Below are 24,740 nucleotides of genomic sequence, written 5' to 3' on the forward strand. Positions count from 1 at the left end.
GGGCAGAGATGACTGGTTGATGATAGGTACAGGAGCCAAGGCACTAGAACTGGAGTAGAGTGTAGGCATTTCAGCCACTGTTAGCATGAATCCTCTCCTCCTGTGCAGCCTGGCAGAGGATGCTGAACCCAGTGCATTGACTTGGGGGCTGCAGTTTTAAAAGATGTGCCTGGGAGTGCACTTCGTGTTCTTCTTGCCCCTGAGGTTTTGTCAAATTTGTTCCTGTAGGGATGAGGCAGGGAGACAGCATGGTTTCTGCTAAACTCTTGGGATCTGTGGGCATATTTGTGGACAAATGCAGGCAGAACACATGAGGGTTTCATAACACCTGATCTGTGTCTTCTTAAATCAACAGTGCTTTTAAAGTAATCACTACTAATCAGGGCTTTCATCTCATGCCAGTGCCCTAGTTTTTCCTCTTTGACAGCTGCTGATACAAGAGGCTGAACCTTGGACCTGACCTTTGCAGATCTGCAACAGCCCAGCTTTTCTGCATTCATGGTTGCAGATTGGTTCTTGCAGAGGGCAGGCTAAAGAGCCCTGTGCTGTATCTCTACCTGACTGACTGTTGGGCTCTAGAGGAAAGTTTGGGTGCCCCAGGCTGGAGGGCACCTGCCTGGCCTCTTGGAGGGTGCAGGTGGGATGCAGTCCCACCACATCACAATGTGGAATTATGGCAGGAACTGCTGGAAAACACTTAAGGCACTGCTGGAGTCATGATCTCTGTGTGCTTCTGCTGTGCTCATTTCACTTGATGTGACTTGTCCTGAGTGCCAGCTGGAGCTGGCTGAGCCTGTCCAGGGTCTGACACGGGGTGCTGGCTTGTGCAGGGCTGAACAGGGAGCACAGTGTGGGGACAGTCATGGCAGGGAGTGCCTGTGGCCTGTGGCAGTGCTCTGCTGCTCCGTGCTGGCCATGTAGGGGTCTGTGCTGAGGGACATGCTGTTGGCTCCCCTCAGCCTCCCTGCAGGGAAGCATAAGGATATGTGTTATACCTCAACCTTGCCTGGCTTTTGGAAGAGTCTTGCTGGAGTGCTCTTCCCCCATGCTCCCTGTTTCTCATCACTGACAGCAAGTGCCCCCAGGCTGTGCTTTTGGGAGGTCAGGCAGAATGTTCCTTCCTGGAGTTTAGACACAAGTACCTAGGGCAGTGAGATGCCAAATCCCTGTGCTGCTCTCCCACCTCTGAACCACTGGCTGCAGTGCTGGCTCCTCTGCTCTGCTTTGCTTCCCACTCTTCCCTCAGCCCTCACCCCTTGCCACAGGGATGGCAGCAGGTGGCCAAGCAGGGCAGCCTCCATCTCTTCATCTGGCCTGCCCAGGGCTGCAAGAAACCAGCTCCAGAGCTCTTGGTGCCCCAGAGAGGTGGCAGCCCTGTAGGCATCCCACAGACTCTGTCCTGTCCCTGTGGAGCACTTCTGGGCTGTGCCACAGGTCACTGCCCCACTGTGCAAGGGACCTGTTTGCAGAGTGGGTGCTGGAGCAGCGTGGCTTTCACCCTCTGTGCCATTCACCTGCCCTGCTTCTCCAGCCAGTGACAGGAGCCATGCTGGCCACACGCTTTGGCTGCACACAAGGACCTCTGAGCCAGCCTGATGCAGCCCCAGGACTTTGACCAGACAGCTCCAGCCACTGGGTAGGTGGCTCTAGGGGCTCCACTGGGGCCTGGCTATATCTGTGTCTGCACCAGATCTATTGCTGGTGCTCTGTAAGAAGAATGGATCCTGCTGTGGCTGGCACTTCTGTGTTGCACTAGATACAGCCAGACTATGGGCTGAGTGGAGGTCTTGAGATTACCTAGTTTGATACAAAGGCTGGTTTCTAGTTGTATTTAGACACCATTTATGGACTTCAGCAGTTAGTCTTGGATTTTTCCTAGGCTAGAGAAAGAAACCACCTCTGTGTCTCTGTAGCCCCGAGCAGGGATGGTGATCCATGGACACCAACAGAGACTGATTTGGTCATGGGAGCAACATTGCTTTTAGCAAGAGATTTGCCACTGATCCTCAGCAAGGTCCAGCCACTATTAGGGGCTTCAGAGGGTCTCCTGTTCAGCAGCAGAAGACAGAGCAGGACCCATTTGGCACCCTCCTGCAGTGGGGATGTGTGCTCTGAAGGGTGATGCTGTATAATCCTGCATTTTGGATTGCAGATGTACATGCCATCAGTGAACTCACTCATAAGGAACTCGCTGAGTTCCTTATCTCACTCTCTCTGGTGTCAGTAAGTAGTAAACTCACTGACTGCACAAGCATTTCTCTTATTTCACACTGGAGAAAACACAAGTAGGATCTGATTCTTGTAACAGCCTCCTGTGCCTCATGAACCTTGTTGAATAGATGCTTTGAGAATACCCTGCAGCCCACAGAACCTGGAAGCTAATTAGAAACTGTAAAGAAGCCAACTGACTTTCAATTGCTTGAAATGAAAGGCATTTTAATTTTGACTTCTGTCCTGGAGTTGATCACTTTTTCTACATCTTTCCTTGCCTTTCTCTGTTATGCAGCTGGAGTGATCCATTCTCCAGCAGCATTCCCGTTTGGAAGCAGCTGTCTCTGCTCGTGTAGCTGCTCTCAGCTTGCCTGGAAAGCACTTGCTTCCACTGCTAATGTTTTCTCAATGACCAATTCCAGTAGCAGCCCCCATGCACTAATTTAACTGGGTTGGTTCCTTAAGCTGTACCTTGGCACTGCTGTTCCTCCCTGAGCCCTGATTTTCTGTCTCTGCTGCCCCCACCCCCTGCCATCAAAATGCAGCGCAGGATTTCAGCTGCCAACTGACTGCTGGCTCTGATTGCACAACTGGAGAATTTTCTGTATCCTGCTCCTCCTTTTGTAACACAGCCCAGTCTTCTTGCTTCCTGATTCCTGCCTCCCCATCTTAAATTGCAGTTTATGTGCTTGGTTGCTGCTTGTTTCAAAATGAAACCAAGAAATATAAACGCACTGCAACTGTCTGTGTTATCACCTGTGATTCTGCAGTTCAAGCAGCACCTTTGAGTGTCTAAGGGAGCTTTAACATAAATGTTATCGGCTGCTTTTTAGAAACATTTCTGTCTGCTGTTCCCTTTGTTTCACCATTCCCTCTGGAGATTATTCTCATCTCATTTGCCTTATGATAAAACAGCAAAAGAGGTCAAAGGGAGGATGTTAACTCCCAGCAGTAAGAGCTCCTGTCTGACGGCAGTTGGGAACTGGCAGTAAATTTGCAGGAAGAAGAGCTTTAGGAGAATTGCTGTTGGCTTCTTCTTCTGGTGCCAAAACTCCAGGTGGCTTCTCTCTCATCTTTCTTGTCTTGTTTTTGTTCCTTGCCTCACCTGAGCAACTTTGAAAAACCCCTTTTTTACCCTGAGAGAGGCTGAGATAGCACCATATTTTGCTTCAAATGATACTTTATTTCTCCTCTTTTTTTAAATTACTGCCTCTCCCCTTCAGTGGCATCTTGTTTCCAAACAAAGCCAAAAAATGCTGTTCTCCTTCATATCTGCATTGTGTGTTCAGCACGTCATAGGCAACTGCTGAGTGATCATAGTGCTTCAGAGATATTCTTGGTTTTCCTTGCCCTTGGTGACCATGCTTGAAGGATCCCATGGTGGTAGGTGTGGGACAAACACAATCCAAAATTTTGTGACCGAGGGGAGACTGTGCTGCCTCATTCAAATGTTCAAGAATGGAACTCATTGCTTTGGGTCTATGGTTGCCTGCATGCTGCCTGTTCTCTTTCCAGGTCCTGCAGGAATCCAGATGTATTCTTGTTTGCCTAGCAATAAATCTTTTGGGGAAAAAATGTGGCTATCTCCATGCACCAAGCCCAGTACCAAAAACTCTACCACTTCCTATGGAGCTGAGGAGTATGACAGACTACAGGTTGTTTCTAGGAAGGGTAAAAAGCCATCTCCTCCAAGCACTGAGGGCTGAAAATACAGCAGATCACCTCTAGAAGAGATTGGTGAGGTCAGAGGAGCTGAGGAGGGAAGGCAGTGGTAGTAGTTGAGAGGGTCCAGGGGAGGGTTAGACTGGATTGCATAAGGGTGGCATTTTAGCTGCTGGGAAAACTTCATGGCAGAGGAAAATAAGAGGCTGGGAATGGAGTAGTCATAGGATTTTTCTCCAAACTTTGGTGAAGGAACATCAGAAAAAGTGCAGGTGAGAAGTGAGGGGCACAGTCTTTACTCCAAGCTCATATATTAAGGAGGGGGCAACCAAAGGAAGAGGAAAATATTTCCCTGTTGGGGAGGATGTAACCCAGTAGGTGGCTGTGACTGCTGTGGGAGAAACAAATTGTTCCTAGCTGGAAACAAGAAGTTATTTGAGTCCCCATCTGGCCTAAGAACATATAGAGCAGGGGCACAGTAGGATTAAATGTTCAGGAAAAGAGCCAGGCAGTGTATGAATAGGCTTTCTCATAGAAACAGCAGGCAAAGCAAAGAGGGAAGTAGTAGGTGTGCAATGTGCATGGCTTTGTCTGGGAAAGAAGTTGTGGTTCATGCCATGAACGGCCAGAACTTTGAGCACCAGTTTAATCCACCATCTGTTCCCACTTGAAAAGGTTTGATTTCATAGCCAGTGTGCTTCCCCCTTTTTAAAATGGGAAAATGAATGCAGAAGTGCTGTGTCTCCCTTGCTGTTCTGTGTTTCTCCCAGCCCATTCCCAACTTCTATCCTTCATGTTTGCCTATTCAGGAGTCAGAGGACAGGGAAAAAGTCCTGGTCCAGGCATCCCTGAGGTAGAGACTGGTGACAGGGTTGGGGCTGACACTCATACATTCCCTTCCCAGGCCTAGGTGAGAGGATATAGTTCTCTGATTGTGACCTTTGTACCCATGTGTGAAACAGGTCTAGCAAAAATGAAATCAAAACACAAACATTAGCAGAAATAGGCTGGCTCTTAGATCCACCTTACATTAAAAGAATAAAACCAAAGAATTATCTAGTCTTTTCCTGCCAGCTTCTTGGGACATCCTCAACATACCCAGATTCAAACATCACTGTACTTGATAATGTGCCCTGGACTGCAGCAAATTGGGATGTGCCAAGGACTGTGACAGATCAAACACGTTTCATTAAGTATTTTTCTCTCGCATTTGACAGTACGTGGAGCTCTGCTCCTCTCAGAGATGAGGAGGCTGTGCTGCAGCATTGGAATGAACTGATTAGCCAGCTGGCAGGCCTTGCTGCAGTCAGCCAGTGGGGAGAAAGGCCTTGCCTGGGCTTCAGAAACTGAGAAGTGGCTGGCAGGAGGATATAATGATTCCACCTCCCAGTCCAACCCAGCAGAAGTGCTAAATGAAGGGGGCAAATCTGGGGCTGGAAGGACTGCTGAGCTACTGGGGAGCTACAGAGCTGCAGCTGCAAGCCAGCATTTAGGGTGTGTGCCTTGATTCCTGGGTTCCACCACCTTCTTTAAACATGGGTTATGGAGGTTTGGAGGAGCCTCTTACAGGGCTGATTCACCTTCACGCTCTCATGTAGATCCACAGGTGTTGTAGCCCCCAGTGGTTTGGATCAGTGCAAGCCACACCAGTAAAGAGGTGCTTTTCAGCATATGGACCATAAAGGGCAAGGGCTGGAGATAAAGATAAAACAGAGGTTGCTTCCTCAGTGCCCTCCTGAATCTGCATTCGACACCAAAACTGGTTGTGCCCACTGCAGTACTGCCCATGTATAGGCTCTTACTGGCAGTAGTTCTAAATACCTCTTGAATTTAACAGGGGCCAGGACTTTTCTGCCATGTTTTGAAGAAGCAGCTATATTAGCCTGGAGGATGATCTTCACCAGCCCCTGACTGCTCTCCTCTATGGTTTATGTCCCCCTGATTTTGTTGCACCCCCTCTCACACTGGTTGATGTCTCTCATGAGACTCAGTCCTCAGTCCGTGGAAATCTGCTGCTGTAGCAAACCAAATAGGATGAGCCCTTCAGGAAAGCAGATGGGGGAATGAAGCCTGTTGTTGCCTAGGACGTTTAGAGAGCAATTGGTGTATTACACAGTGAGATGTGATTTCCTTTCTTTACTTGAATAACAGGCAGGAGACATACCGGTGTCAAAGAACTACTTGTTCTGCTGTGAACATTCATTAGAAATTGTCTTTTCATACACAAGCCTCTTTCCTTGCCCCAGGGCCTGATATATCCGGAGGATTAGCATTTAGGAATAATTTCCTTTACAGAAGTCAATGAGGCACTTTGATAATGATGCTGTTTTGTGTGGATAAGTGCAAGCATGGGCCACCAGCTCCTGCTCCTGCTTCCTCCTTGCCTCATTGAAAACTGCACCAAAACAAGTGCCATAGTGTTCCTTGGCTGCTGGGACAGTTAGATATGAGGGTGTACTTGCCCTTATTTCCAGTTAGGTCAGGTTTCCTGGTAGTCCCTACTCACCATGAGATGGCTCATACCTGGTGTTTGTCCGGAGGGACATGAACTGGAGAGACACCAGGAGGGAGGGAATAGTTTGCCATCATGGTCCTGGTGCACCATCCTGGTGCAAAGGGTCAGTAGAAGATTTGGTGGTCAAGGACATCAAAGGTGATGAGGTCCTGCTCACTACTGAGCTGCTGACTGGGAGAGGTCCTTGGCCTGAGCTGCCTCCAGAGCCAAGGGAGAGAGCAGGTTTAGATAGTCTAGAGCAGCTCCAGGGGCAGTGGAAATGTTGAGTGTTATGGGTGATGCAGATTGTTGTCTCTGCTGCTTCCTCAAGATGGGGATGTTCCTTTAGGTGGCACAGAGGAATGAGATGTGCTATTAAAAAACTATCAAATCACCAGCACAATGAATTTGCAAGTAGGTACAAAAGAACAAAACCGTGATTTCTTTGGTGGGAATGGAAGCAGTGATGCTCCTGCTTTGGAGAGACTTATTTCCTAATCTCAACAAGGGAATGTGTCTCCCTTGCTAAAGCAAATCACTTCTAGAAAGACAGACTTATTCTCAGTAATGCCACCAGTTCAATGCACCTAAATTTACATACTGGTAATGGGAACACATCTTATTGTGGTGTCTGATCCCCTCACTCCTCATCCCACAAGTGTGTCCAGCAGCAGCTCCCTACATCCCATGCTCTCCTTCTCTTCTGTCCCACAGAGTCATGACAAGAGCCATATCCAAGAAAGGAGAACCCAATGGGGCCACCACATCTCCTGAAGAGATAGAAATGGAGGAAATAGAAGAGAGAGGCCAGTGGCGGAACAAAATGGAGTTTATGCTGTCTGTGGCTGGGGAGATCATTGGCCTGGGTAATGTGTGGAGGTTCCCCTACCTCTGCTACAAGAATGGTGGTGGTGAGTTCACAGCACACATCCAGTTGTTCTAGATCTGTAGGTATGATGGAAGACATGAACATGCCTGGACCCATTTCTCCTATGCTTCCTGTGTCCTAAGGCACCCCCTTATTCGTTCCTTCAACAAGTTAGTTCCTGCCAAAACCAGGAACAATAAAAACTCAGGGGTGAATCCAGCTGACCACTAGGTACTCTTTCTTAAAACAGCATTCTCAAATCTGGACTTATAAAAAAATTGAACCCTAGTAGCACTTAAGGCTCTTGGGCATCTCAAAAAATTATTGGTCTTTGGAAAATATCAGATGCTGTAACCTCCTCCAACATATTTCCCTTTTCCTACTCCTGGTGTCAAATCCATCTTTTTCAGGCCCTTGTTACAGAGGAGGAAAGGCTTAGATAGTGCTGATATCCTAGCCAAGGCTCGAGACCCCCTAGAAGAGACTTTTGCCCATTCTCCTGGAGCAATTCTCACAGTGATCAAACCACTACCAGGGAAATTCATCCACAAAATGGTTCATTCATCTTCCCCTTTGCTTCTCTGAATGGTTCTGCTTTTCTCTTGCAGTAAGACTGCAATAAAATCATTACATGGTTAAAAGTAAAAAAATTCTCATAACAATAAAATTAAATATAAGGGAATAATTGACTGTCACTAACTTTTCTCAGTGAATTAAAATCTAACTTTATAAAAGAAAGGGAGGAATAACAAATTACATGTCAAATACAGCAATAACTTCCCTTATGTTCTTGTTCTCTAAAAACACCTTGAAATAATGGTCTGGGACTTGCTTTGTACCCCCCCATTTTGAGCTTCCTTTCTCTGCAGACCATGCCCCAGAGGCCTTTCTTTTCCAAGGTGCCATGAACTTTGACCAACAGCCAAGTGGTTCCACTGCAATTTTTCCCAGGGCTTCCATATTCTTGTTCTCTGTGCTGTTGCTGGAGTTAATCCAGATTAAAGAGACAATAAAGTATGTCCTCAAAACCAAAAAAGGCAGGGTAAGAAATTGTTAAAGAAAATGGAATTGAGTTTTTCTTGAAGCTGGGATGATTTTTAGCAGATCCTCCAATATTATGATGGGAGGCACCAAGAGCAAGTCAGATGGGCACAGGTTAGGAAATACTGGAGGTGCATTTGATTGAACAACCCATTCTGCAGTGATGCTTTGAGAGGGGGTCATGGGTTTTTCATGGAAAATTTCTCCCTGAGTTCAGATGAAATCTTTGCATAGTTTGTGCTTGTTGTACCCGGTTCATCAGTCCATGCAATTTGTATGCTAATTAGGGTAAGTGTAAAGGCTACTTTTGTTCACTTTAAATATCTCTTGAATAACATTTTTCTTTTTAATTAAATTTCTCTGGAGTATCTGAGATTGTGATTCAGAGGGTAACCAGGCTAGGCTTGGGAAAGATTAGGATGAAGAGTCCTTCCCTCACAGCTCCACACATTGCCTTTGCAGAAAGTATGCTGCTGCTGTAGAAGGTATTTTTCTCTCTCTAGGGAACCAGAAGACAGGCAATATCTTTTTTCATGACTCTCAAAGATATTCTCCCCATTGGAAAAGTTATTGAAATTGCAAAAAAGGCATTTTCCACCTATAAATGCTGCATCCCTGTCTCACCCTTCCTCCCAAACTTGAGATTGCTGTCCTGTCACCTTTTTCCACCTTTGGATGTACTGAAATGGTTATACAGCTATGAAAACAGATGCCATAAAAACAATAGTACTAATTTTCTGTAAAGCAACCAACTGCAACCTTATCTATTGCTGCACTGTCAAATGTGATCTAATTACTCAGCATCCTGAACTTATTATTAACTCATAAGGAGAGAGGATCTGCTTCTGGGGATTCCACTCAAGGCTGACTCTCCTTCAGTGGAGCACTGACTGGAGTCTGCTCCACTGGGACTGCTGTTGGACAGTTAAGAGAGATGAGACAATAGAGGTGCAAGAAAACCATTACTGCTCAGAGATCAGAATGAGACAACCTCTGGGACAAATTGTATTAGAGGAGAGGGTCTGGAATGTGCTGAAAGGCTCATCTGTGTGCAGGATAGTAAAGCTGTCTTACAGATTTGGCATAGATTTCTTGCAGCAGCTGCCTCTAGTTCAGGGTCTGCAGTTCTCATTCCCTACTCCACAAACCTGGACTGACCCTGAGAACCAGCCTCCTTCCCTCTGGTCCCAGGTCTCCTGCAGCTACACACAGCTGTGTTTAGGGGAAATTTGGATGTTCTTTGTTGTTGTAACATTGTTGGCTTAAAAACAAGGGCAAGTGTTCCTAGTTGCTAGTTGTCACTGGAAGGAATGTCAGTGTGGGTGCCTGTACTGGCAGGGGAGGAGGGGGTCTGTGGGACAGTGGCTGAGAAAGGCACCCTAATCTTGGTTGCAAGCAGCTGAAATGCTCTCCAGGCACTGGCACGAGAGGTGTTTCTGGCCAAATGTTTATTGTATGGAGTGGCAAGACCACAACAGTTGTTTCATCAAGGAAGGCACTCACCTTATCTTGTTTGGAGGGGAGCAGAAGTGTGAAAATCTACACTAAGGATGTGGAGAAAGAGAGTGAGGTGACAGAAGGAAGGCCAGCTGTGAAAATGAGATCTCAGGAGCAGTTTTGAACAGACTTGTGACTGTATTTGATATTTTGGTTTGGCAACATAATTGAAAAGGTGCAAAAAAGTTTCAGACAGCTGAACTGAGTATTAAATCATTTTTTCAGGGTATTAAACTTTTTTGTTGTTATTTTTGTCTTTTCTTATGCATAGTTTATGTTGGTCATTGTTTCTGGGAAAAAACCTTGCTCTTTCTCTCCTTCCTCTTCCATTTTGACAAGGGTTAACCTGAGGGCCATTTCAGGCTGATTTCTCTTCAGACATTTCTCTATATTTTAGCACAAAATGGATTTTGAAGGTAGAAGTTAAACTTCTTCATTTTGAAAATGCTGGAAAGGTATTCTTTCCCTATTTCCATTCTTCTGGTGCAATCTGCTTTCCCAATTTGACGTGAAATATGTCTCAAGTAAATTTATATCCTGGCAAATTTATTACTTACCAAGAAATGTCACCAGCCTCCAGGTTTGTATGCTCTGGGCAAGTGGGAGTTTTGCTGTGACACTCATGAAAGGCAGAACAAATGTGGTTATGTGAAACAAGGGCCTATTTTGTTCACCCCATTCCTGCTGAAAGCTGGAATGGGGTCAGGAGCATGAAGCAGGGAGAACTTCTTCAGCACGATCTTTTTTTAGCTTCTTGCTGGCTACTCCTTAACTCTAGGTTTTGGCCCATGCCAAATGCAGAAGTAATTTAGTTGCACAAGACAGACCACCTTTGTGGTTTTTGTGAGAAATCATGGTAGTGGAGACCTTGTTTCTTTAGCAGACGTTGCACAGTTAGTTCAAAGAAATATTTATGTTTATGTAGCTGATTCCAGCTGCGGTCCCAAGTACCTGACAAGAGGTTTTAAGGATAAGGTTTTTGAAGTGGTTTCTGATGCAGCATTTATCCCTCTCTGCAGGAGCCTTCCTCATCCCCTACCTCATCTTCCTCTTCACCTGTGGGATCCCCCTGTTCTTCCTGGAGACGGCGCTGGGACAGTACACAAGCCAGGGAGGGGTGACTGCCTGGAGAAAGATCTGTCCTATCTTTGAAGGTCAGTCAAGTTACAGTATTTACTGGCAGCCCTTTCTAACAATTAGTGACTCACGTCCTTTTCTGGAAATATCATTATTCCTTTTTTTTTTCTTTCTCCTTTATTCTCCCTCCCTCCCCCTCTCTCCCAGCCTTGTTATTCCTCCTGCTGCCTGCTGTGTGTGCAGAGGCATTGTTGTTGCATCCTTCTTACCACAGTGTGACCTGTGTCTTTGGGGTTAAGCCTCGTGTTGGGAGTTGGTTGCCAGCCCCACCCTCACCTCCTCTGCTTTTCTTCACAGGAATTGGATATGCCTCCCAAATCATTGTGGGATATCTGAATATCTACTATATCATCATCCTGTCCTGGGCACTATTCTACCTGTTCAGCTCCTTCACTTCAGTGCTACCATGGGCCAGCTGCAATAACCCCTGGAACACAGGTACACCTTCCCTTGGTCAGCTTTTAGCTTATTTCCAAATCTCAGAAATTATTTGGGTTTTGTTGAAAATATTTTTTTTTGTTTGGACAAGAAGCTCTTATGAGTCAACCTATGATGTCACCAAAAAGTAGGCATTTTCTGGCAGAGGTGGATGGTAGTTTTCAAGCCAATCTAGAGCCTTCCTCATGTGGCAGGAGCTTTTTATTAGCTCTGGTGCAACAGTTATTTTACAGTTCCCTTACTCTGCCCCATTCCTGTGGAGTTACTGGGGCAGTTGCTGCCAGTGCCTGAACAGTTTCCTCTGTCACTCAGCTTTTGGGTGAACCAGGCTAAGCCTGCACAGTAGGATCTTGCCAGTTCAGGTCTCCCAGTGAAGGAACCAGTAACACAAAACTCTAAGGGTACTGTTTTCCTGGTTAAGCACATCCATACAGCCTCCATACCATTATATTCACCAGGGGTCTCATCACTTGATGCTCACAGTTCACTTAACTCTGCCCTGCAGAGAAGACCTGGCTTTGGCTTTACTCAAGGTGCTTGGGCTGAGCCTGGGAAGATGAAGTAGATGTGAAGTAATTCTCATGAATGTCCTTGTCAGGACTTTTTAAACACGATGAACAGGTTGTTTTGCTTGGCAGCAGCTTGGTTCCCTCCCTTTTTCTCTTGCATCAGATAACTAATTTCTGCAATTAGTTAAATTTCTCTACCCTGTGGGCCTTTCACTCACAGCTCCCTGTGCCCTTTCACCCCAGCAGAAGTAACTAGCCTTTTAAAGAGCTGATCCAATTCCTTCAGCTCCCCCAGAATGAATTTGTTTCTAAAGAAAGCCACATGTGTTCTCTTTACAGAGGGAAGTTTCCCAGCAACAGCTGGATTTCCTTGGTTTTCCAGTAGATTGTCTTTTGCTGGGAAAATGCAAGATGAGGTGCATTGCATCTCCTCTGTTTTCAGTTATTTCATGCTTTGTAACAGGGTTGGGGATGGCAAAGGAGAACATGAAGGCTTCTGTGGTGTGTGCTTGTGTGGACAGGGAATGGTGCATGATGTGGAATGAGAATGGGATCTTCTGTCCTGACCACTTGTAGTTGCTATCCCTTGATAATCTATATTTTGCAGCCATCTGTTTCCAGTTTGGCAGGAAATTGTTCTCTCCTTCTCCTCTTCCCTTTCTGAAGCCCCTCTGATGACTGTTGGATTGGGATTCATACCTGGGGAGAGCCAGAGTTTAATGAGATGCAAAAATTAAATGAGATGCTCTATAGCACAAGATGAAGGATCTGTGTGCTGCCAGAGTGAGGGTTAGGGTCCAGAGGGGAAGGACATCCCTCACAGAGGAGCCCTAGAGAATTTCTCACCTCATCAGCTTCCTTTTCTTTTGGTAGATCTCTGTGTGGACATTCTGAATAGATCCAGCCTGGACAACAGGACCTTGCCTGCGAACACCACCTCCTCAATGATTGAGTTTTGGGAGTATGTGATTGTTTTCCCTCTGTTCAGGCCCCTTTCTTCCAAAGGCTCCAGCTGCAGGACTCCCTGGGCGGGGGGCTGTGTGTCTGTAGGAACTAATGAGGTGCCACGTGTCAGATCTGAACACTGGGAGCACAACGAGCTGCCAAGGAGATGGGCACAGAGCCCAGGGTGTGAGACTGGGCACACCCCAAAGGCAGCTCACAGTGTGCCTGCCCAGGGCTGCTCATGTGCACCTTGAGGGTGTGTTCCCTCTCTGGCACTGAGGTGCCTGGGTGAGTGTAGCCACCAAAAGAGGCACCAAAAGCAGGCAAGGGCTTGCTGCAAGCAGGGGTGCATGTGCTGGGTGTTGCAGGTTGGCAGGCAAGCATGAGAGGCCAGGGCAGACTGAACAGTCCTCCACAGTGAAACACAGAGGGGAAAAATGGCATTTTTGCCTTTTTTGACCCAGTTCTGCTTGCTGTCTAAGGGAAATGTTCCATCAGACTGCTCAGGATCATTCCTGGAGAACAGGGATCTGAGATGCATGCGTGAGATGCCAGAGAAGAATTTAAGAAAGGTGGAGAATTTTGAGGAATTTGTAGCTGGAAGCACTAAAACACAGTCTGAGGGGTCTTGCAGCAGGCCAGACAATATCCCAGACAGGGTCATCAGTGCAGCCTGGGGAGCTTGAAATGACTGCTGGTGCCACCCTACCAGTCCACATGCTACAGAGGAATGTCTTATAAAGAAGAGGGATGTCAAGGACTCAGCCTCAGCTGTTGGGTTTGGGTTTTGTTTCCCATTTCTGTCTCCTAAAGTACTTTTGAAAGGATGGACTGTCCTTTGTCTGTTGCTGGCACCACAGGGCACATAGAAGATAATATGTGCCCATGGTCGCAGAAAGAGTCTGCACAGTTCTGGCTCCTCTCTCCTGCCCTGCTCCTTGCACATACTATTTAGTGACAGCTGAGACCGCTGTCAAACAGTTGTTTGGGTTTTCTGTAGAGAGGGCAAGGGGACACTGAGGGAATTTGAGCAGAATTTGCTGAGGAGTAAATGTGGGTTTGGGCTTCTGGGAGCTGCATGAGCTGCAATGCTGATCTCTTCTGTGGCTTACCTTTATGATGGTGAATCTCCAAGGAAGGAGGCTGAGGGAAGGGCATGGGAATCATAAAGATAATTTATGCTTACATCTAGGATGTCTGTAGCATATGGAGAGGAAGAATGGTGGCCATGGGCTGATAGTGGCTTTGGTGACCTGCTTTGGATTGAGTTTTCTCTGCTGAGGAGCTGCCAGGCTCAGGGAGCAGTGGGGAGCAGGTGTTGATTTTGTGCAGTGTGGGTCTGATGGGCTTGGCACTGTTGGTTTGGAGAGTGGGAGGGTTTGGGTCAGCTACAGGACATGGTGGAGCAGAGATGAGCAGAGGGGAGCTTTAAGCAGAGCTGGGACAATTTGCATGGCTGGGAGCCCTGGGCAGGTGTGCTGTAGCCAGGCTGTTAGTTTTTGGATGGGGTAATGTGGGAAAGGTGTGTGTGGTGAGTGGGGTCTGGAGTGTTAATGCTTCTCTCCCTGTCCCTGGCCACCGGCAGGAAGCGAGTCCTGGGGCTCACGGATGGTATTCACAAACTGGGCACTGTGCGCTGGGAGCTGGCTCTGTGTCTCCTGATGGCCTGGATCATCTGCTACTTCTGCATCTGGAAAGGGGTCAAGTCCACAGGCAAAGTAGGAATGGAGATTATCCTCCCAGTCCATATGCCTCCTTGTACCCATCTTATATTTCTTCCCCATTCTCATTTCTTTTTTCATGAACTAGAGGCAAGAGACACAGCACCAAAGTGTAACCTAAAATCTGTTGAGGCCAAACTGATATACACCAGTTGTGTTTGAACCCTGAGAGGAAGAATAAATGAGTAGGTCCATCAGGGAGGGGAGAATGGGGAAAGAATTGGGAACTGAAGGGAGTTTTGAGTCACATTTTCACTTGCAGATACCCACAGTGGCTGATGGATTCTCCTCTAGTGCCCTTGGGAATTATCCACTCACAGTGTGTTGTCCTGCTGTGGCTTGAGGGTGTTTTCAACAAGATCCTCTGCAGTGGCAGACTTCCCATCCCTGGCAATAATTAAACACTTGAGCAAAACAGACAAGCTGCTGCCTGTAACTAGCTCAGAGAATAGATAATGAATATCTCTTGCTTCTTTATCCTGCAGAACACTTGGAGTGGGAGAAGTCTCCTTGTTCTCTCTTTTGTGCTCTTCCTGAATCTGGAGGTTTTGGGTCAGTTGGTCACTTCCTGCATTTTGCTGATGAAGTTGGAGCCAATGCTTCCTCCTGATGTTTATCCTGTAGAGCAGATGAACTGGTTTTACTTTGGGAGTGGATGAGTGATCGATGCCTTGGGCTGGGAATTAGGGACACTGCCATGGCCTTGACTTGCTCAGGACCTCTTTCTTTCCTGGAGCTGCAATGGAATGGGTGGATCATTAATGATGACTGATGATTAATGATTAGACTTGTGGGTGTCCAGGGAATTTCCCAATAGCAAAGGGAGGGAACGAATTTCTGCAAAAGATTTCTTCCTTCAAATCACTGTCTCTACTCTTCAGAAGTGTTCCCTTTCATACTTGACACCTGTGCTTCAGTGTTAAATCCTTAAAACTGCACTGGACCCCCATTGCAACAGAATGGAATAACAGCTTGCTCCCCTGACTGGATTTTTCCCAGTTTTTGCTGGTGCTGACTGTTTGTCCATCATTTCTGAAGGAAGGAGAGCCACACTCCACCTTTATGGGGAGAGGGGATGGATAGATGATCTGCATTTTAAACCTTGAATCTCTGATTCCTCCTAATTTGAATACCACAGTGCCAAATTCACAAAAGATTGGGTCTGAGAGGCTGTGTGATCTGTGTGGAAGAATAATTAAGTCACCTGAGGTTCTCTTCATCTCTCAGCCTTCTCCACTGAGTTTCTCCTTTGCCTGGTGTTTCCCCAGTGTTCAAGACTTAACCTGCACAGGATGAAAGCTAAACTAGGCTGGTTTAGCTGAGTTGGTTTGGCAAAACCAGACCAGAAAGTAAGAGAAAGCAGTGACTACATATAGTAAGTGGAATGTTCTTCCTGAGATAATGGAAGATTTTTCCATCACAATTTTTAGGGTACAGGGTTATTGGCTATTTACCAGCTAGGTGTTATGGACATGGTGCAAAAATAAGAGAGGGATTTTCTGTCCCCAAATATACTACAAGTCAAACAGGTCAGTTGTCTTCTTTTGAGTATTACAGGGGCACTGTCAAAAAATGCAACTACTTCCCTCCTTTTCTTTGCTGTCAATATACTAAGACAAGCATTAGGAAAGACACAAGAATTCTGACTAGGTGCATAATTTTGTTCAACAGCTCCAGCTTAAACAGGAGGTTGTGCTTGCCTAAGAGGCTGCTCTAATCACATAGCCCTGCCAGATCTTTATGTTTCTGCTTCTGTGATTTAAAGAATCCAAATTTAAAGAAACCATAGTGACCTCAGGACAGTAATTTCAAATAACTCCATAAAGACTCATTTTCTTTTAAAAGCATTTTTCTTTTATTCATTTTGTCCTGTGTTTCTCTTCCTTGTGCATTCAGCTGTTGTGCATAAATGTTCCTTAAAAGTGATTTCTGAAGGTAGATTTTAATACTTGTGCCCAAAGGAGTGCCATTATCATTCAATCAGGGAACAGCAAAAGTACCATGTACTGTGACTTATTTGACCAATTATCACTAAGCACAAAAAATTGCCATTTCAGGCCCATCACTATGAATCCATGGAGTAAACAAGCCTCCACATTACTTAGATGAATTTTAGTAATGAATAAATTTTAGGAAGTTTCAACTTGCTCACAAATATTCTGCAAATAGAAAAGAAGAATGTGTTATATTAGAGAAATGGTTTAGAGATGATTAATTCTACTGTAGTATTTATTTATATCACACACAAAAAGAAGTAAAAATAGGTATTACAAAAATAATGGTCTACATTTTCTTTAAAGGCTTTGAGTTGCTCCCATTTTTTTACCTGTGAGCTCAGAGGCATTGAAGGGATGAAAGTGATGCAGGAGCACTTCTGGAAATGAGACCCCTCATGGGATCTCAAATTGGACATCAAAAGTTGGTATTTCATTTAGAAAGCTCTTGCTGTGCATAGGACCATTTTAATAACTCATTAAAACTCAGTGACAGGAAGAGATCTGGGTTTCTTCTGCAGCTCTAGAAAGATGAAGGGAACAGCTGGAGAGCAGGGAAATTACACTGAGGGGAAAGAGAAAACAAAGCAGAGCAAAAAGTGGCAAAGTCTTGGATGAAGAACAAAATGCAGATTAACTAAATCACTAGTGAGATGTAACCTTGATTAATTTCTTTCCCACCCCTCTTCTATGATAGCAGCAGCAGCTACAGCCAACAGCAGAGTGAGGGAGCTTTGCTGGGGTGGGGTCCTGCAGGTGAGACGAGGTGAAGTGATGCCTGCCCCCATCCCTGCTGACCCTCTCTCCTCTTGTTTCCCTATCTCTGCAGGTCGTTTACTTCACTGCCACCTTCCCATATGTGATGCTCCTCATCCTTCTGGTTCGAGGGGTGATGCTGCCAGGGGCTGCTGAGGGGATCATCTTCTACCTAAAGCCAGACATCTCCAGGCTGGCAGACCCACAGGTGAGGGGTGGTGTCAGGGAAATGCTGGCCACAAGAATGTTCTCAATGCTCTGGCTGCCCATAGGGTCAATCCCTGCTACCAGGCATTGGAGCTCATGGAAACCTTCAGTGAGATCCTGTTAGTGAGATAAGGCAGAAGGTAGGGCTTTGGTTCACATGGGATGTGTGTCCCTGAAGAGCTCCTATGTACCTGCCTATGTGTGTGAACTTAGGGAGAAGTGCCTGGGCTGGGATTCTTTGAAGGCTACAGAATTCCAGCTGCCTGGATGTTTGCACCTGGGGGCTACTTAGGGGAAAAAGAGAATGAGTGGGGAAGCTGGAGACCATCAGAAAGGTGGGCTGTTTCCCTGCCTGCCTAAAACTCCCTCAGGGAGTTTGTCAGGACTTTCCCTGGGACTGTGTGAGAGCAGAGCTGCAGCTTAGCCCACAGTTCAGCTCTCCATGGAGGAGGGGGCTGGAGCTGTAGTGAGAAACCCCACTCAGCTTTTCCCATGGAATATCAGAGCAAGGGGGAACCTGGGTGCCTGTCATCCCATTGGCCTGCAATCTCTCATCTCAGCAATTTTCTGCCCTTCACTGTGTACTGTGGCCTCAGAGAGGTGGGAAACTAGACCTGGGAGCAGGGAAGGGAGTACACAGATTGTTAATCATGCTCTCATTTGAGGTGACTCACCAGTGGCTCTGCAAGGAGATTAAACATTTGGGCCATAGAGGGACCACAGACATCTGTAGTGAAAGCTTCAGATGGAGCCATGCTATCAGGGATGCCATCAGGTGTGGGGTGAATAAATAGTGTCATCTTGAGGGATGTGAAAATATGGTCTCCTCTAGGAGGGAGAAACCCTTTCCTAAAGGGTTTCCAGTTCTATAGCTCAGTTTTCCCTCATAGTATCCCAGATTCTCCATTCACTGTAGATCCCCTTTCTGTCTCACAGGGTTTGCTCTCCATGACTGAAGGAGTTATTGTTGACAGGGCACAGCCATTTGTTTATTTTGTTGTCAGGTCTGGAGACCACTGACCTTCTCTATTCCAGGTCTGGATGGATGCAGGCACTCAAATCCTCTTCTCTTATGCCATCTGTGAGGGGTGCCTGACAGCTCTGGGCAGCTACAATAAATACACCAACAACTGTTACAGGTAGGAAGAGCCTGGATTCCTCATTTCCTTCTGGGAATTTTCTCAGCTATCACAGAGCTGCATCAGAGACAGGCTCTGTCCTTGGGGGAAGCCTTGGGTCATGCTGCTGTGACTAACAAGCTGCTCAGAGTGCAGAAGCTGCAGAGCACTCAGCACAGGGGTGGAGAATAGCTAAGGGAAGAGAGGAGTCCAGAAAATGGCTTTAATAGTGCTGTCCTGGACAAGTCTGTGTAGAAATAAGAGACTGGAGGAGGGGGAGGAATGAAAATGGAGAGTGTCTCCAGCCACTGTGTAGACAGCACAGTCTGTTTTGACAGGGTGAGTGGGCTGGGGTTACATGGCCAGCTCTGCCATCACTTGCTAGGCAGGGGAGGTGGTACAAAGATGATGGCTGGGCCCCCTGTCTCCAGTGCTTTACTACCATCAGAGTAATGTACTGCCAGTGGCCTTCTGATCCTATCAAGGAAATTAATCAGGTCTGTCTGGCCTTCTCCTTGCCCTTAGATTACAGACTTATTTTATCCATGGCCTGACATGGAGCTCAGTGGAGCCATCATGACCATTTTTGACACCCTGTACAGAACCCTGAGAAGCAGGGACTTTGCTATTCTTTCACATATTGCTCCAGCCAGATGGTAAAATGGAACTGTGCTTGGGAGACATCAATCATTATTCCTTCTGTTCTCCTGTAGGTGCTGCAATGGCTGTTGGTTGAGCAGTTAATACTTTCTCCTGGCTCTCCCAAAATATTTCAGTCACCAATGAAGTGGTGTGCTGACACCTTCCTCTAATTTCATAGGTGCCTTGTGCTTAGCAGCAGCTTAGCTCTGGGTGTACCAGATGTGTCCACAGTGCCTGCCCCATAGCACCTGATGCTGTGGGTCACCTCTGGCTGTTGCCCAGGCAGGACCCAGGGGTGGGGGGCTTCCAGCCCAGCCAGTTCAGAGTGGTGCCCAATTTTCACAAGGACCAAGTGCACAGAAGTTTCAGGACAAGTAGCATAGCACATCTCAGCCTCCATCTGAGCACAGCTAATAAAGACAGAGTAGACATTGCCCTTGTCAGTGAAGATTTTTATTATCCTATTACCTTTGTTTTACTAGACCTGCTGAACCTGTATGTCTTCTTGCTTTCAGATACTCCTCTTTCTTCATTATGTTTCCTTTTGCAATCTCTTTCCTCTTCTCATTTTCTCTATTGTTTTTCCTATTCTCTGGATTCTTGTCTTTTTTTTATTGCTATGTGCTGTGTGGTTCTGCCCCATTCCCCTGTTGTGCCATGTGTAGTCCTGTAACTCTTGAACTCTTGTCTCTACTCTGAACTTTTTTCTTCTGAGGGGTTCAAGAAAAACATTGCTGTTTCTTGGTAGTGCTGTCTAGCTAGGGAAGCTGAGCACAAACACGATCCTAAGAGGATCCATTCTGCAGCAAGCAACCCCCATTTCTCTCTGGTCTCTTTCCTGCAGGGACTGCATCATCCTCTGCTCCCTGAACAGTGCCACCAGCTTTGTTGCTGGCTTTGCCATTTTCTCTGTGCTGGGTTTCATGGCTCGAGAGCAGGGCGTACCTATTTCAGAAGTGGCCGAATCAGGTACGTTTCTCTGGGAGACTTCAGAGCCAAGGGAAAGCAAACAGCCTGAAGGGGAGGGCACTCTCCTGAGGTGAAACCCAGTATGTTCTCTACATCCTCTGTTACTGTGGGTGTCTGCAGGATCAGTACTCCTCAACACATCTTTCAGCTGAGGGTGGGCAAGGAGCTGTGACAACAGGAGCTTTGAAGAAGTATGTGAACTTACTCTGTGCTGCAGGTGGTGGTGTGAGGGACACATGTGACCATCTTGTGGTCTTTTGTCAGGTCCTGGCCTGGCTTTCATAGCATATCCAACAGCAGTAACAATGATGCCTGTGTCTCAGCTCTGGTCCTGCCTCTTCTTCCTCATGCTGATCTTCTTGGGACTGGACAGCCAGGTACAACAAACCCCCCTCTTCATCTAACATGCATGTGCCTGTCCCCACCCTGAGCATTCCCCACAGTCATTGGAAAGGATAAGGTGGGTCTGTGCTTTGCTGGTACCTTAAACAGGGCAGTCTGGGATGGGGAATTGGGCTGTTTCTCCCAGCTGCATCCCACCAGAGCAATCTCTGTGTCCTCTTCTCACAGCTGTGCCCATGTCTTACATCCCATGTCCCTGTTATGCCAGGAACAAACCCTGTGGAGTGCAATGTGCAACTCTGCTGCTGTCATGAAGGGAGCAGAGGGTGTCCTGCATCTCCACTGGACAGGCATTTTTGTCAAAGTCTGCTCTGTTACACCTCAGCCCTTGTGTCTGGATAGTCAGACCTTTCCCCTCTGTTTCTGCTGGCCTTTGTTGGAAGCAGGACAGACAAAAAGAAAAAATGAAAAAATAAGGATTTGGGTGGTGGGAGCACAAACAAGACAGTGAGAGGAAGTGCGTGCTTGGGAAAGGAGAGAGGCTGATTTCTCTGACCTGTTTTCTTCTGCAGTTTGTCTGTGTGGAAAGCATGGTGACAGCTATTATTGACATGTTCCCAGGAGTGTTTCGGAAGAAGGGCCGTCGGGAGCTGCTGATCCTGGCCATTGCAGTCATAGGCTACCTGCTGGGCTTACTGCTGGTCACTGAGGTGAGCAAGGAGTAGCTGGGTTGTACAGCTGAGCACCAAACCGCCTGCTACACAGCTCTGGAGGTCTGGGCAGAGACAGCAAGCTTGTCTTCAATGCTGTTAATTGTCTCTCATTTCTGATGCATTAGTTGGTGTCTCTCACAGCCAGTGCTGCTTTGACCCCATGTGACACTGGTCCACTCACTGCATCACTGAGCCTTCCAGAGATCCTGGTCCCACAGCCCAGAGAGGCTGCCTGACACTTGGCTTTGTGCAAATATCAGACCTGTGAGCTAAAACAAAAGGAGCAGTTTGGAAACAAGCCCTTCTAAGGGCAGTGATCATTTGCTGGCTGCTTTCCACACAAAGCAGAGCAGCAGGAGAGGAGTCTGGAGGTAATGGCTGTGCCATAACCTGCTGGAGCCCATGGGAAGCCTGTGATCCTGGGACAAGCAGAAGCAGAGCTGTGCTGGTGTAATGCCATGCACACAGTGTTTGTACTGCTCTGCAGCTAAAAGCTACTTCTCTGTGTGTACCACAAACTTGGGTGAGGGTCTTAGCACTCCTGTGATGCCTCCATGAGCTCTGTAGTGACAACTGATTCCTGTTAGACCCTGAGAAACAGATGAATGATCCTCCAGCAGGATCCTGGCTAAGGATCTGCTGAAGGCAACACCTACTGTAATCAATTTGAGTGACACTGTGTCTAGAGCCCTTCAGCATTATTTGAAAGCATCTTCTTGACCTGGAGAGGCTTTCTCTTGGAGAAATCACATGAAAATCATCTTTGGGCCTGTACAGGTAGCTGATACCAACTCTGCAGGGCTCAGCTCCAAGTTAGAGGCAGCAGGAATGCCACATACCTCTGCCATTGCAGAACCTGGAAACTGGGCAGTATGTAAGGTTGAACGAAGGTAAAATGAAAAAAAAATCTGAATATCCTTGCTCAAGATCACAATTTTTTGGGTGAGAAATTCTGCACTGCTTCATGGTATTTCAAAAATTATTCTGGGAACTTCCTAACAGTTTTAAAACAACCAATCAAACCAGCTCCTGCTCTTATGCACATAGAAGCCAGTCTAGCCCAGCAGTATCATGAAATGGACATGAAAACCTCTCCTGCCACCAGGTTTGACTGTACTTTTGGAACAGAGTAAGGGCAGCCCCAAGAGAAGGCTCTTCTCCCACCTCTTCTAGGTTCAGTGTTTCTGCTGCTGTTCTTCTGCTTGCCCCACTCATTTTTCCCTAACATGAAACAGTCTTGCCATGGCTCTGTTTTCTCTACCTCTTCAACAGGGTGGCATGTACATCTTCCAGCTCTTTGACTACTATGCTGCCAGTGGCACATGCCTGCTCTTCCTGGCTATTTTTGAAGTCATCTGTATAGGATGGGTGTATGGTAAGTGGAGGAAAAAAAATCTCTCTTGTTCTTTATCAAGGCAAGAATGCGGGGTTGAGAAGTGAGAGTGGATAGAAAAGATCCTCAGGGGGTAAAGAAGTGCTGCAATTATGTTCTTTCTTATCAAGTTTTCACTGTGTTTCCTTGAAACATTTCTTAATTGTTCCACATTTAGACTAGGATTTTTTTTTCCTTCTCTGTAGGTGCCTCATATTGAATTACCTTGCTGTTCTTTCCATCTGCCCTTTGAATTAGAAAATCAGATATAGGGGAGTGACTGCTGTTCTTTGATGTCTGTCCCTGTCTGCTCACATTGCATTTAGTTTAGTCCTGCCAGTTAATTTAACACAAAATTCAGGGATGCACACTTGCTATATGTTACTTGTGAGATTATTCCTGCTTCCTATTTGCCCAGGCTGTAATGGCACCCAGAAAAGAAATAGGAGGAACTGCTTTGGCTCTCAGTGAAGTCTGTAACTAAACTACTCAGGAGCAGGATAAAACTGAGTTTCATGAACTATCAGGAGGAAACCAACTTCATGTTAGTCTGTGCAGTAAGAAGAGTCTCCTCTGATATCCTATGGGAGATCTCTTCCTGACCACAAAGGTTTTGTTTCTTGTCCTTGAAGCTTATGTCAAGGCTGGTTTTTGGGCAAAGTGTCTTGTGTTTGATGCAGAGCAGCTGCTCCCTCTCTTTGCTTCATGTAACTACATGAGCCTCATACCTGTAAGGATTGTAGATGCCAGCTTAGACCAGACCTCAACATCCCACAGTCAGCACAATGAAACTCACCACTTTCTCCAAATGCTTTATGTACAGCAGAAGCCTATTGCTACTTTGGATAAACTTAGTGGAAGGATCACCGATCCAGCTGCTTTGTCTTGGGCTCCAGGGAATGCAAGAGAAGTAGATGTGTAAGAGAGTTTTATTTAGGTAAGATGTCCTTCAAGGAAGCTCACCTGACATCTTGCAGTAACAGGCCCTGGCCAGATTTTAATATTTCACCTTCTGCCCAGTCCTTTTGGGATTTAAAGGGAGATTCCCATCCATTTGTGACAGGATGGGGATCACCATTCTGGGTTGATTATTAAGTAGAATTATGCTTTGATGTTTTATGCCATTTTTACAGTCAAACAGGCAACATGCCTTTTCTGATGACCCACGGAGAGAAGCAATGGCAGGCAATGAGTAACAGGAGAGGTGATGCTGCTCCAGCAGCCTCAAAGGGAGATGGAGCAGCTGGAAACAGAAATGGCCCTTTTCCTCACCACCATGGGTTCATTTGTACCACTTCACACAGTGTTGTTTCACCCTCTTGATGTTCTGCTTTGCATCCATTAGGATGGTTCTGGTCCAAAATGTAGTCAGAGGGCCAAGGTGAGGTGTTATAGTGGGGGGAAAAAAAGTGACTAGTGGTAATTAAAGGGTTTTTTTTCCCCAGCCTTGGAATTGGCAGGGCTGAGCCTCTTGCTTACACTGTGAAGAATTACAACATTTCTGCTAACACAAATATGTGTTCTGAGTTTCCCCTCTCCCAGCACATACGCCAACCACCCACCACTTGGCAGCTTCCCCCTGCTGCCAGGCTCCCAGCTGCTCTCCCAAAGACCTGAGGATTTCCTCCCTACTGCTCCCTGCCTCTGGGAGGATGGCACAGCATTGGAGTTGCATCATGATGTTCCCTAGAGGAGAGTGCTGGAGGGATTCTGGTGTCCATAGACTCCCTTCCACTCTGGGACAGATAGCCCTTCTATAAGCAGGCATGGAGTTTAATACAGTTGAATTCAATAAATGTAATTTGGGAGAAAACCCAGAAATTTTTTAATGGATTCCAAGCTAGCAGAACTGTGAAACTCACTCTTTTTTGAATATGGCAAAAGTAAAATTAAATCTTTGTCCCTTTTAGTTAGGTTTAATTTGTTGTTTTTATAAGCTGAAAGGAGAGGGGCTCCATAAGAACATGAAATAAGGCTGTAAGCAAGTCTCTAGTTAGGTTTATGTGAAATTTAGTCCTGTGAATTTACATGGCTAAATGATTTGTCAGAGGGAAATGAAACCACTTTGAAGGTATATGGGATTGATCAGCACAAGGGAAGTGGT

At 46.4% G+C, this 24,740-nt stretch overlaps 1 protein-coding gene across 2 annotated transcripts in view; it reads left to right on the top strand.

Moving 5' to 3' along the window:
- The window catches only part of LOC306800910 (sodium- and chloride-dependent betaine transporter-like), a 39,087-nt gene that overhangs the window by 6,488 nt on the left and 7,859 nt on the right, over nucleotides 1-24,740 (top strand). For both annotated transcript variants that reach the window (XM_079303393.1, XM_079303392.1), the window contains exons 2-12: nucleotides 7,082-7,278; nucleotides 10,793-10,927; nucleotides 11,208-11,348; nucleotides 12,731-12,818; nucleotides 14,388-14,520; nucleotides 17,347-17,481; nucleotides 18,516-18,619; nucleotides 20,085-20,209; nucleotides 20,474-20,586; nucleotides 21,124-21,261; nucleotides 22,537-22,639. In XM_079303393.1, coding sequence (XP_079159519.1) covers nucleotides 7,086-7,278; nucleotides 10,793-10,927; nucleotides 11,208-11,348; nucleotides 12,731-12,818; nucleotides 14,388-14,520; nucleotides 17,347-17,481; nucleotides 18,516-18,619; nucleotides 20,085-20,209; nucleotides 20,474-20,586; nucleotides 21,124-21,261; nucleotides 22,537-22,639 — 1,408 coding nt within the window. In that variant the 5' untranslated portion in view covers nucleotides 7,082-7,085. The remainder of the gene's footprint in view (nucleotides 1-7,081; nucleotides 7,279-10,792; nucleotides 10,928-11,207; nucleotides 11,349-12,730; nucleotides 12,819-14,387; nucleotides 14,521-17,346; nucleotides 17,482-18,515; nucleotides 18,620-20,084; nucleotides 20,210-20,473; nucleotides 20,587-21,123; nucleotides 21,262-22,536; nucleotides 22,640-24,740) is intronic.

The sequence above is a fragment of the Erithacus rubecula genome (genome assembly GCF_903797595.1).
Source record: "Erithacus rubecula genome assembly, chromosome: 4".
In the NCBI taxonomy this organism is placed as follows: domain Eukaryota; kingdom Metazoa; phylum Chordata; class Aves; order Passeriformes; family Muscicapidae; genus Erithacus; species Erithacus rubecula.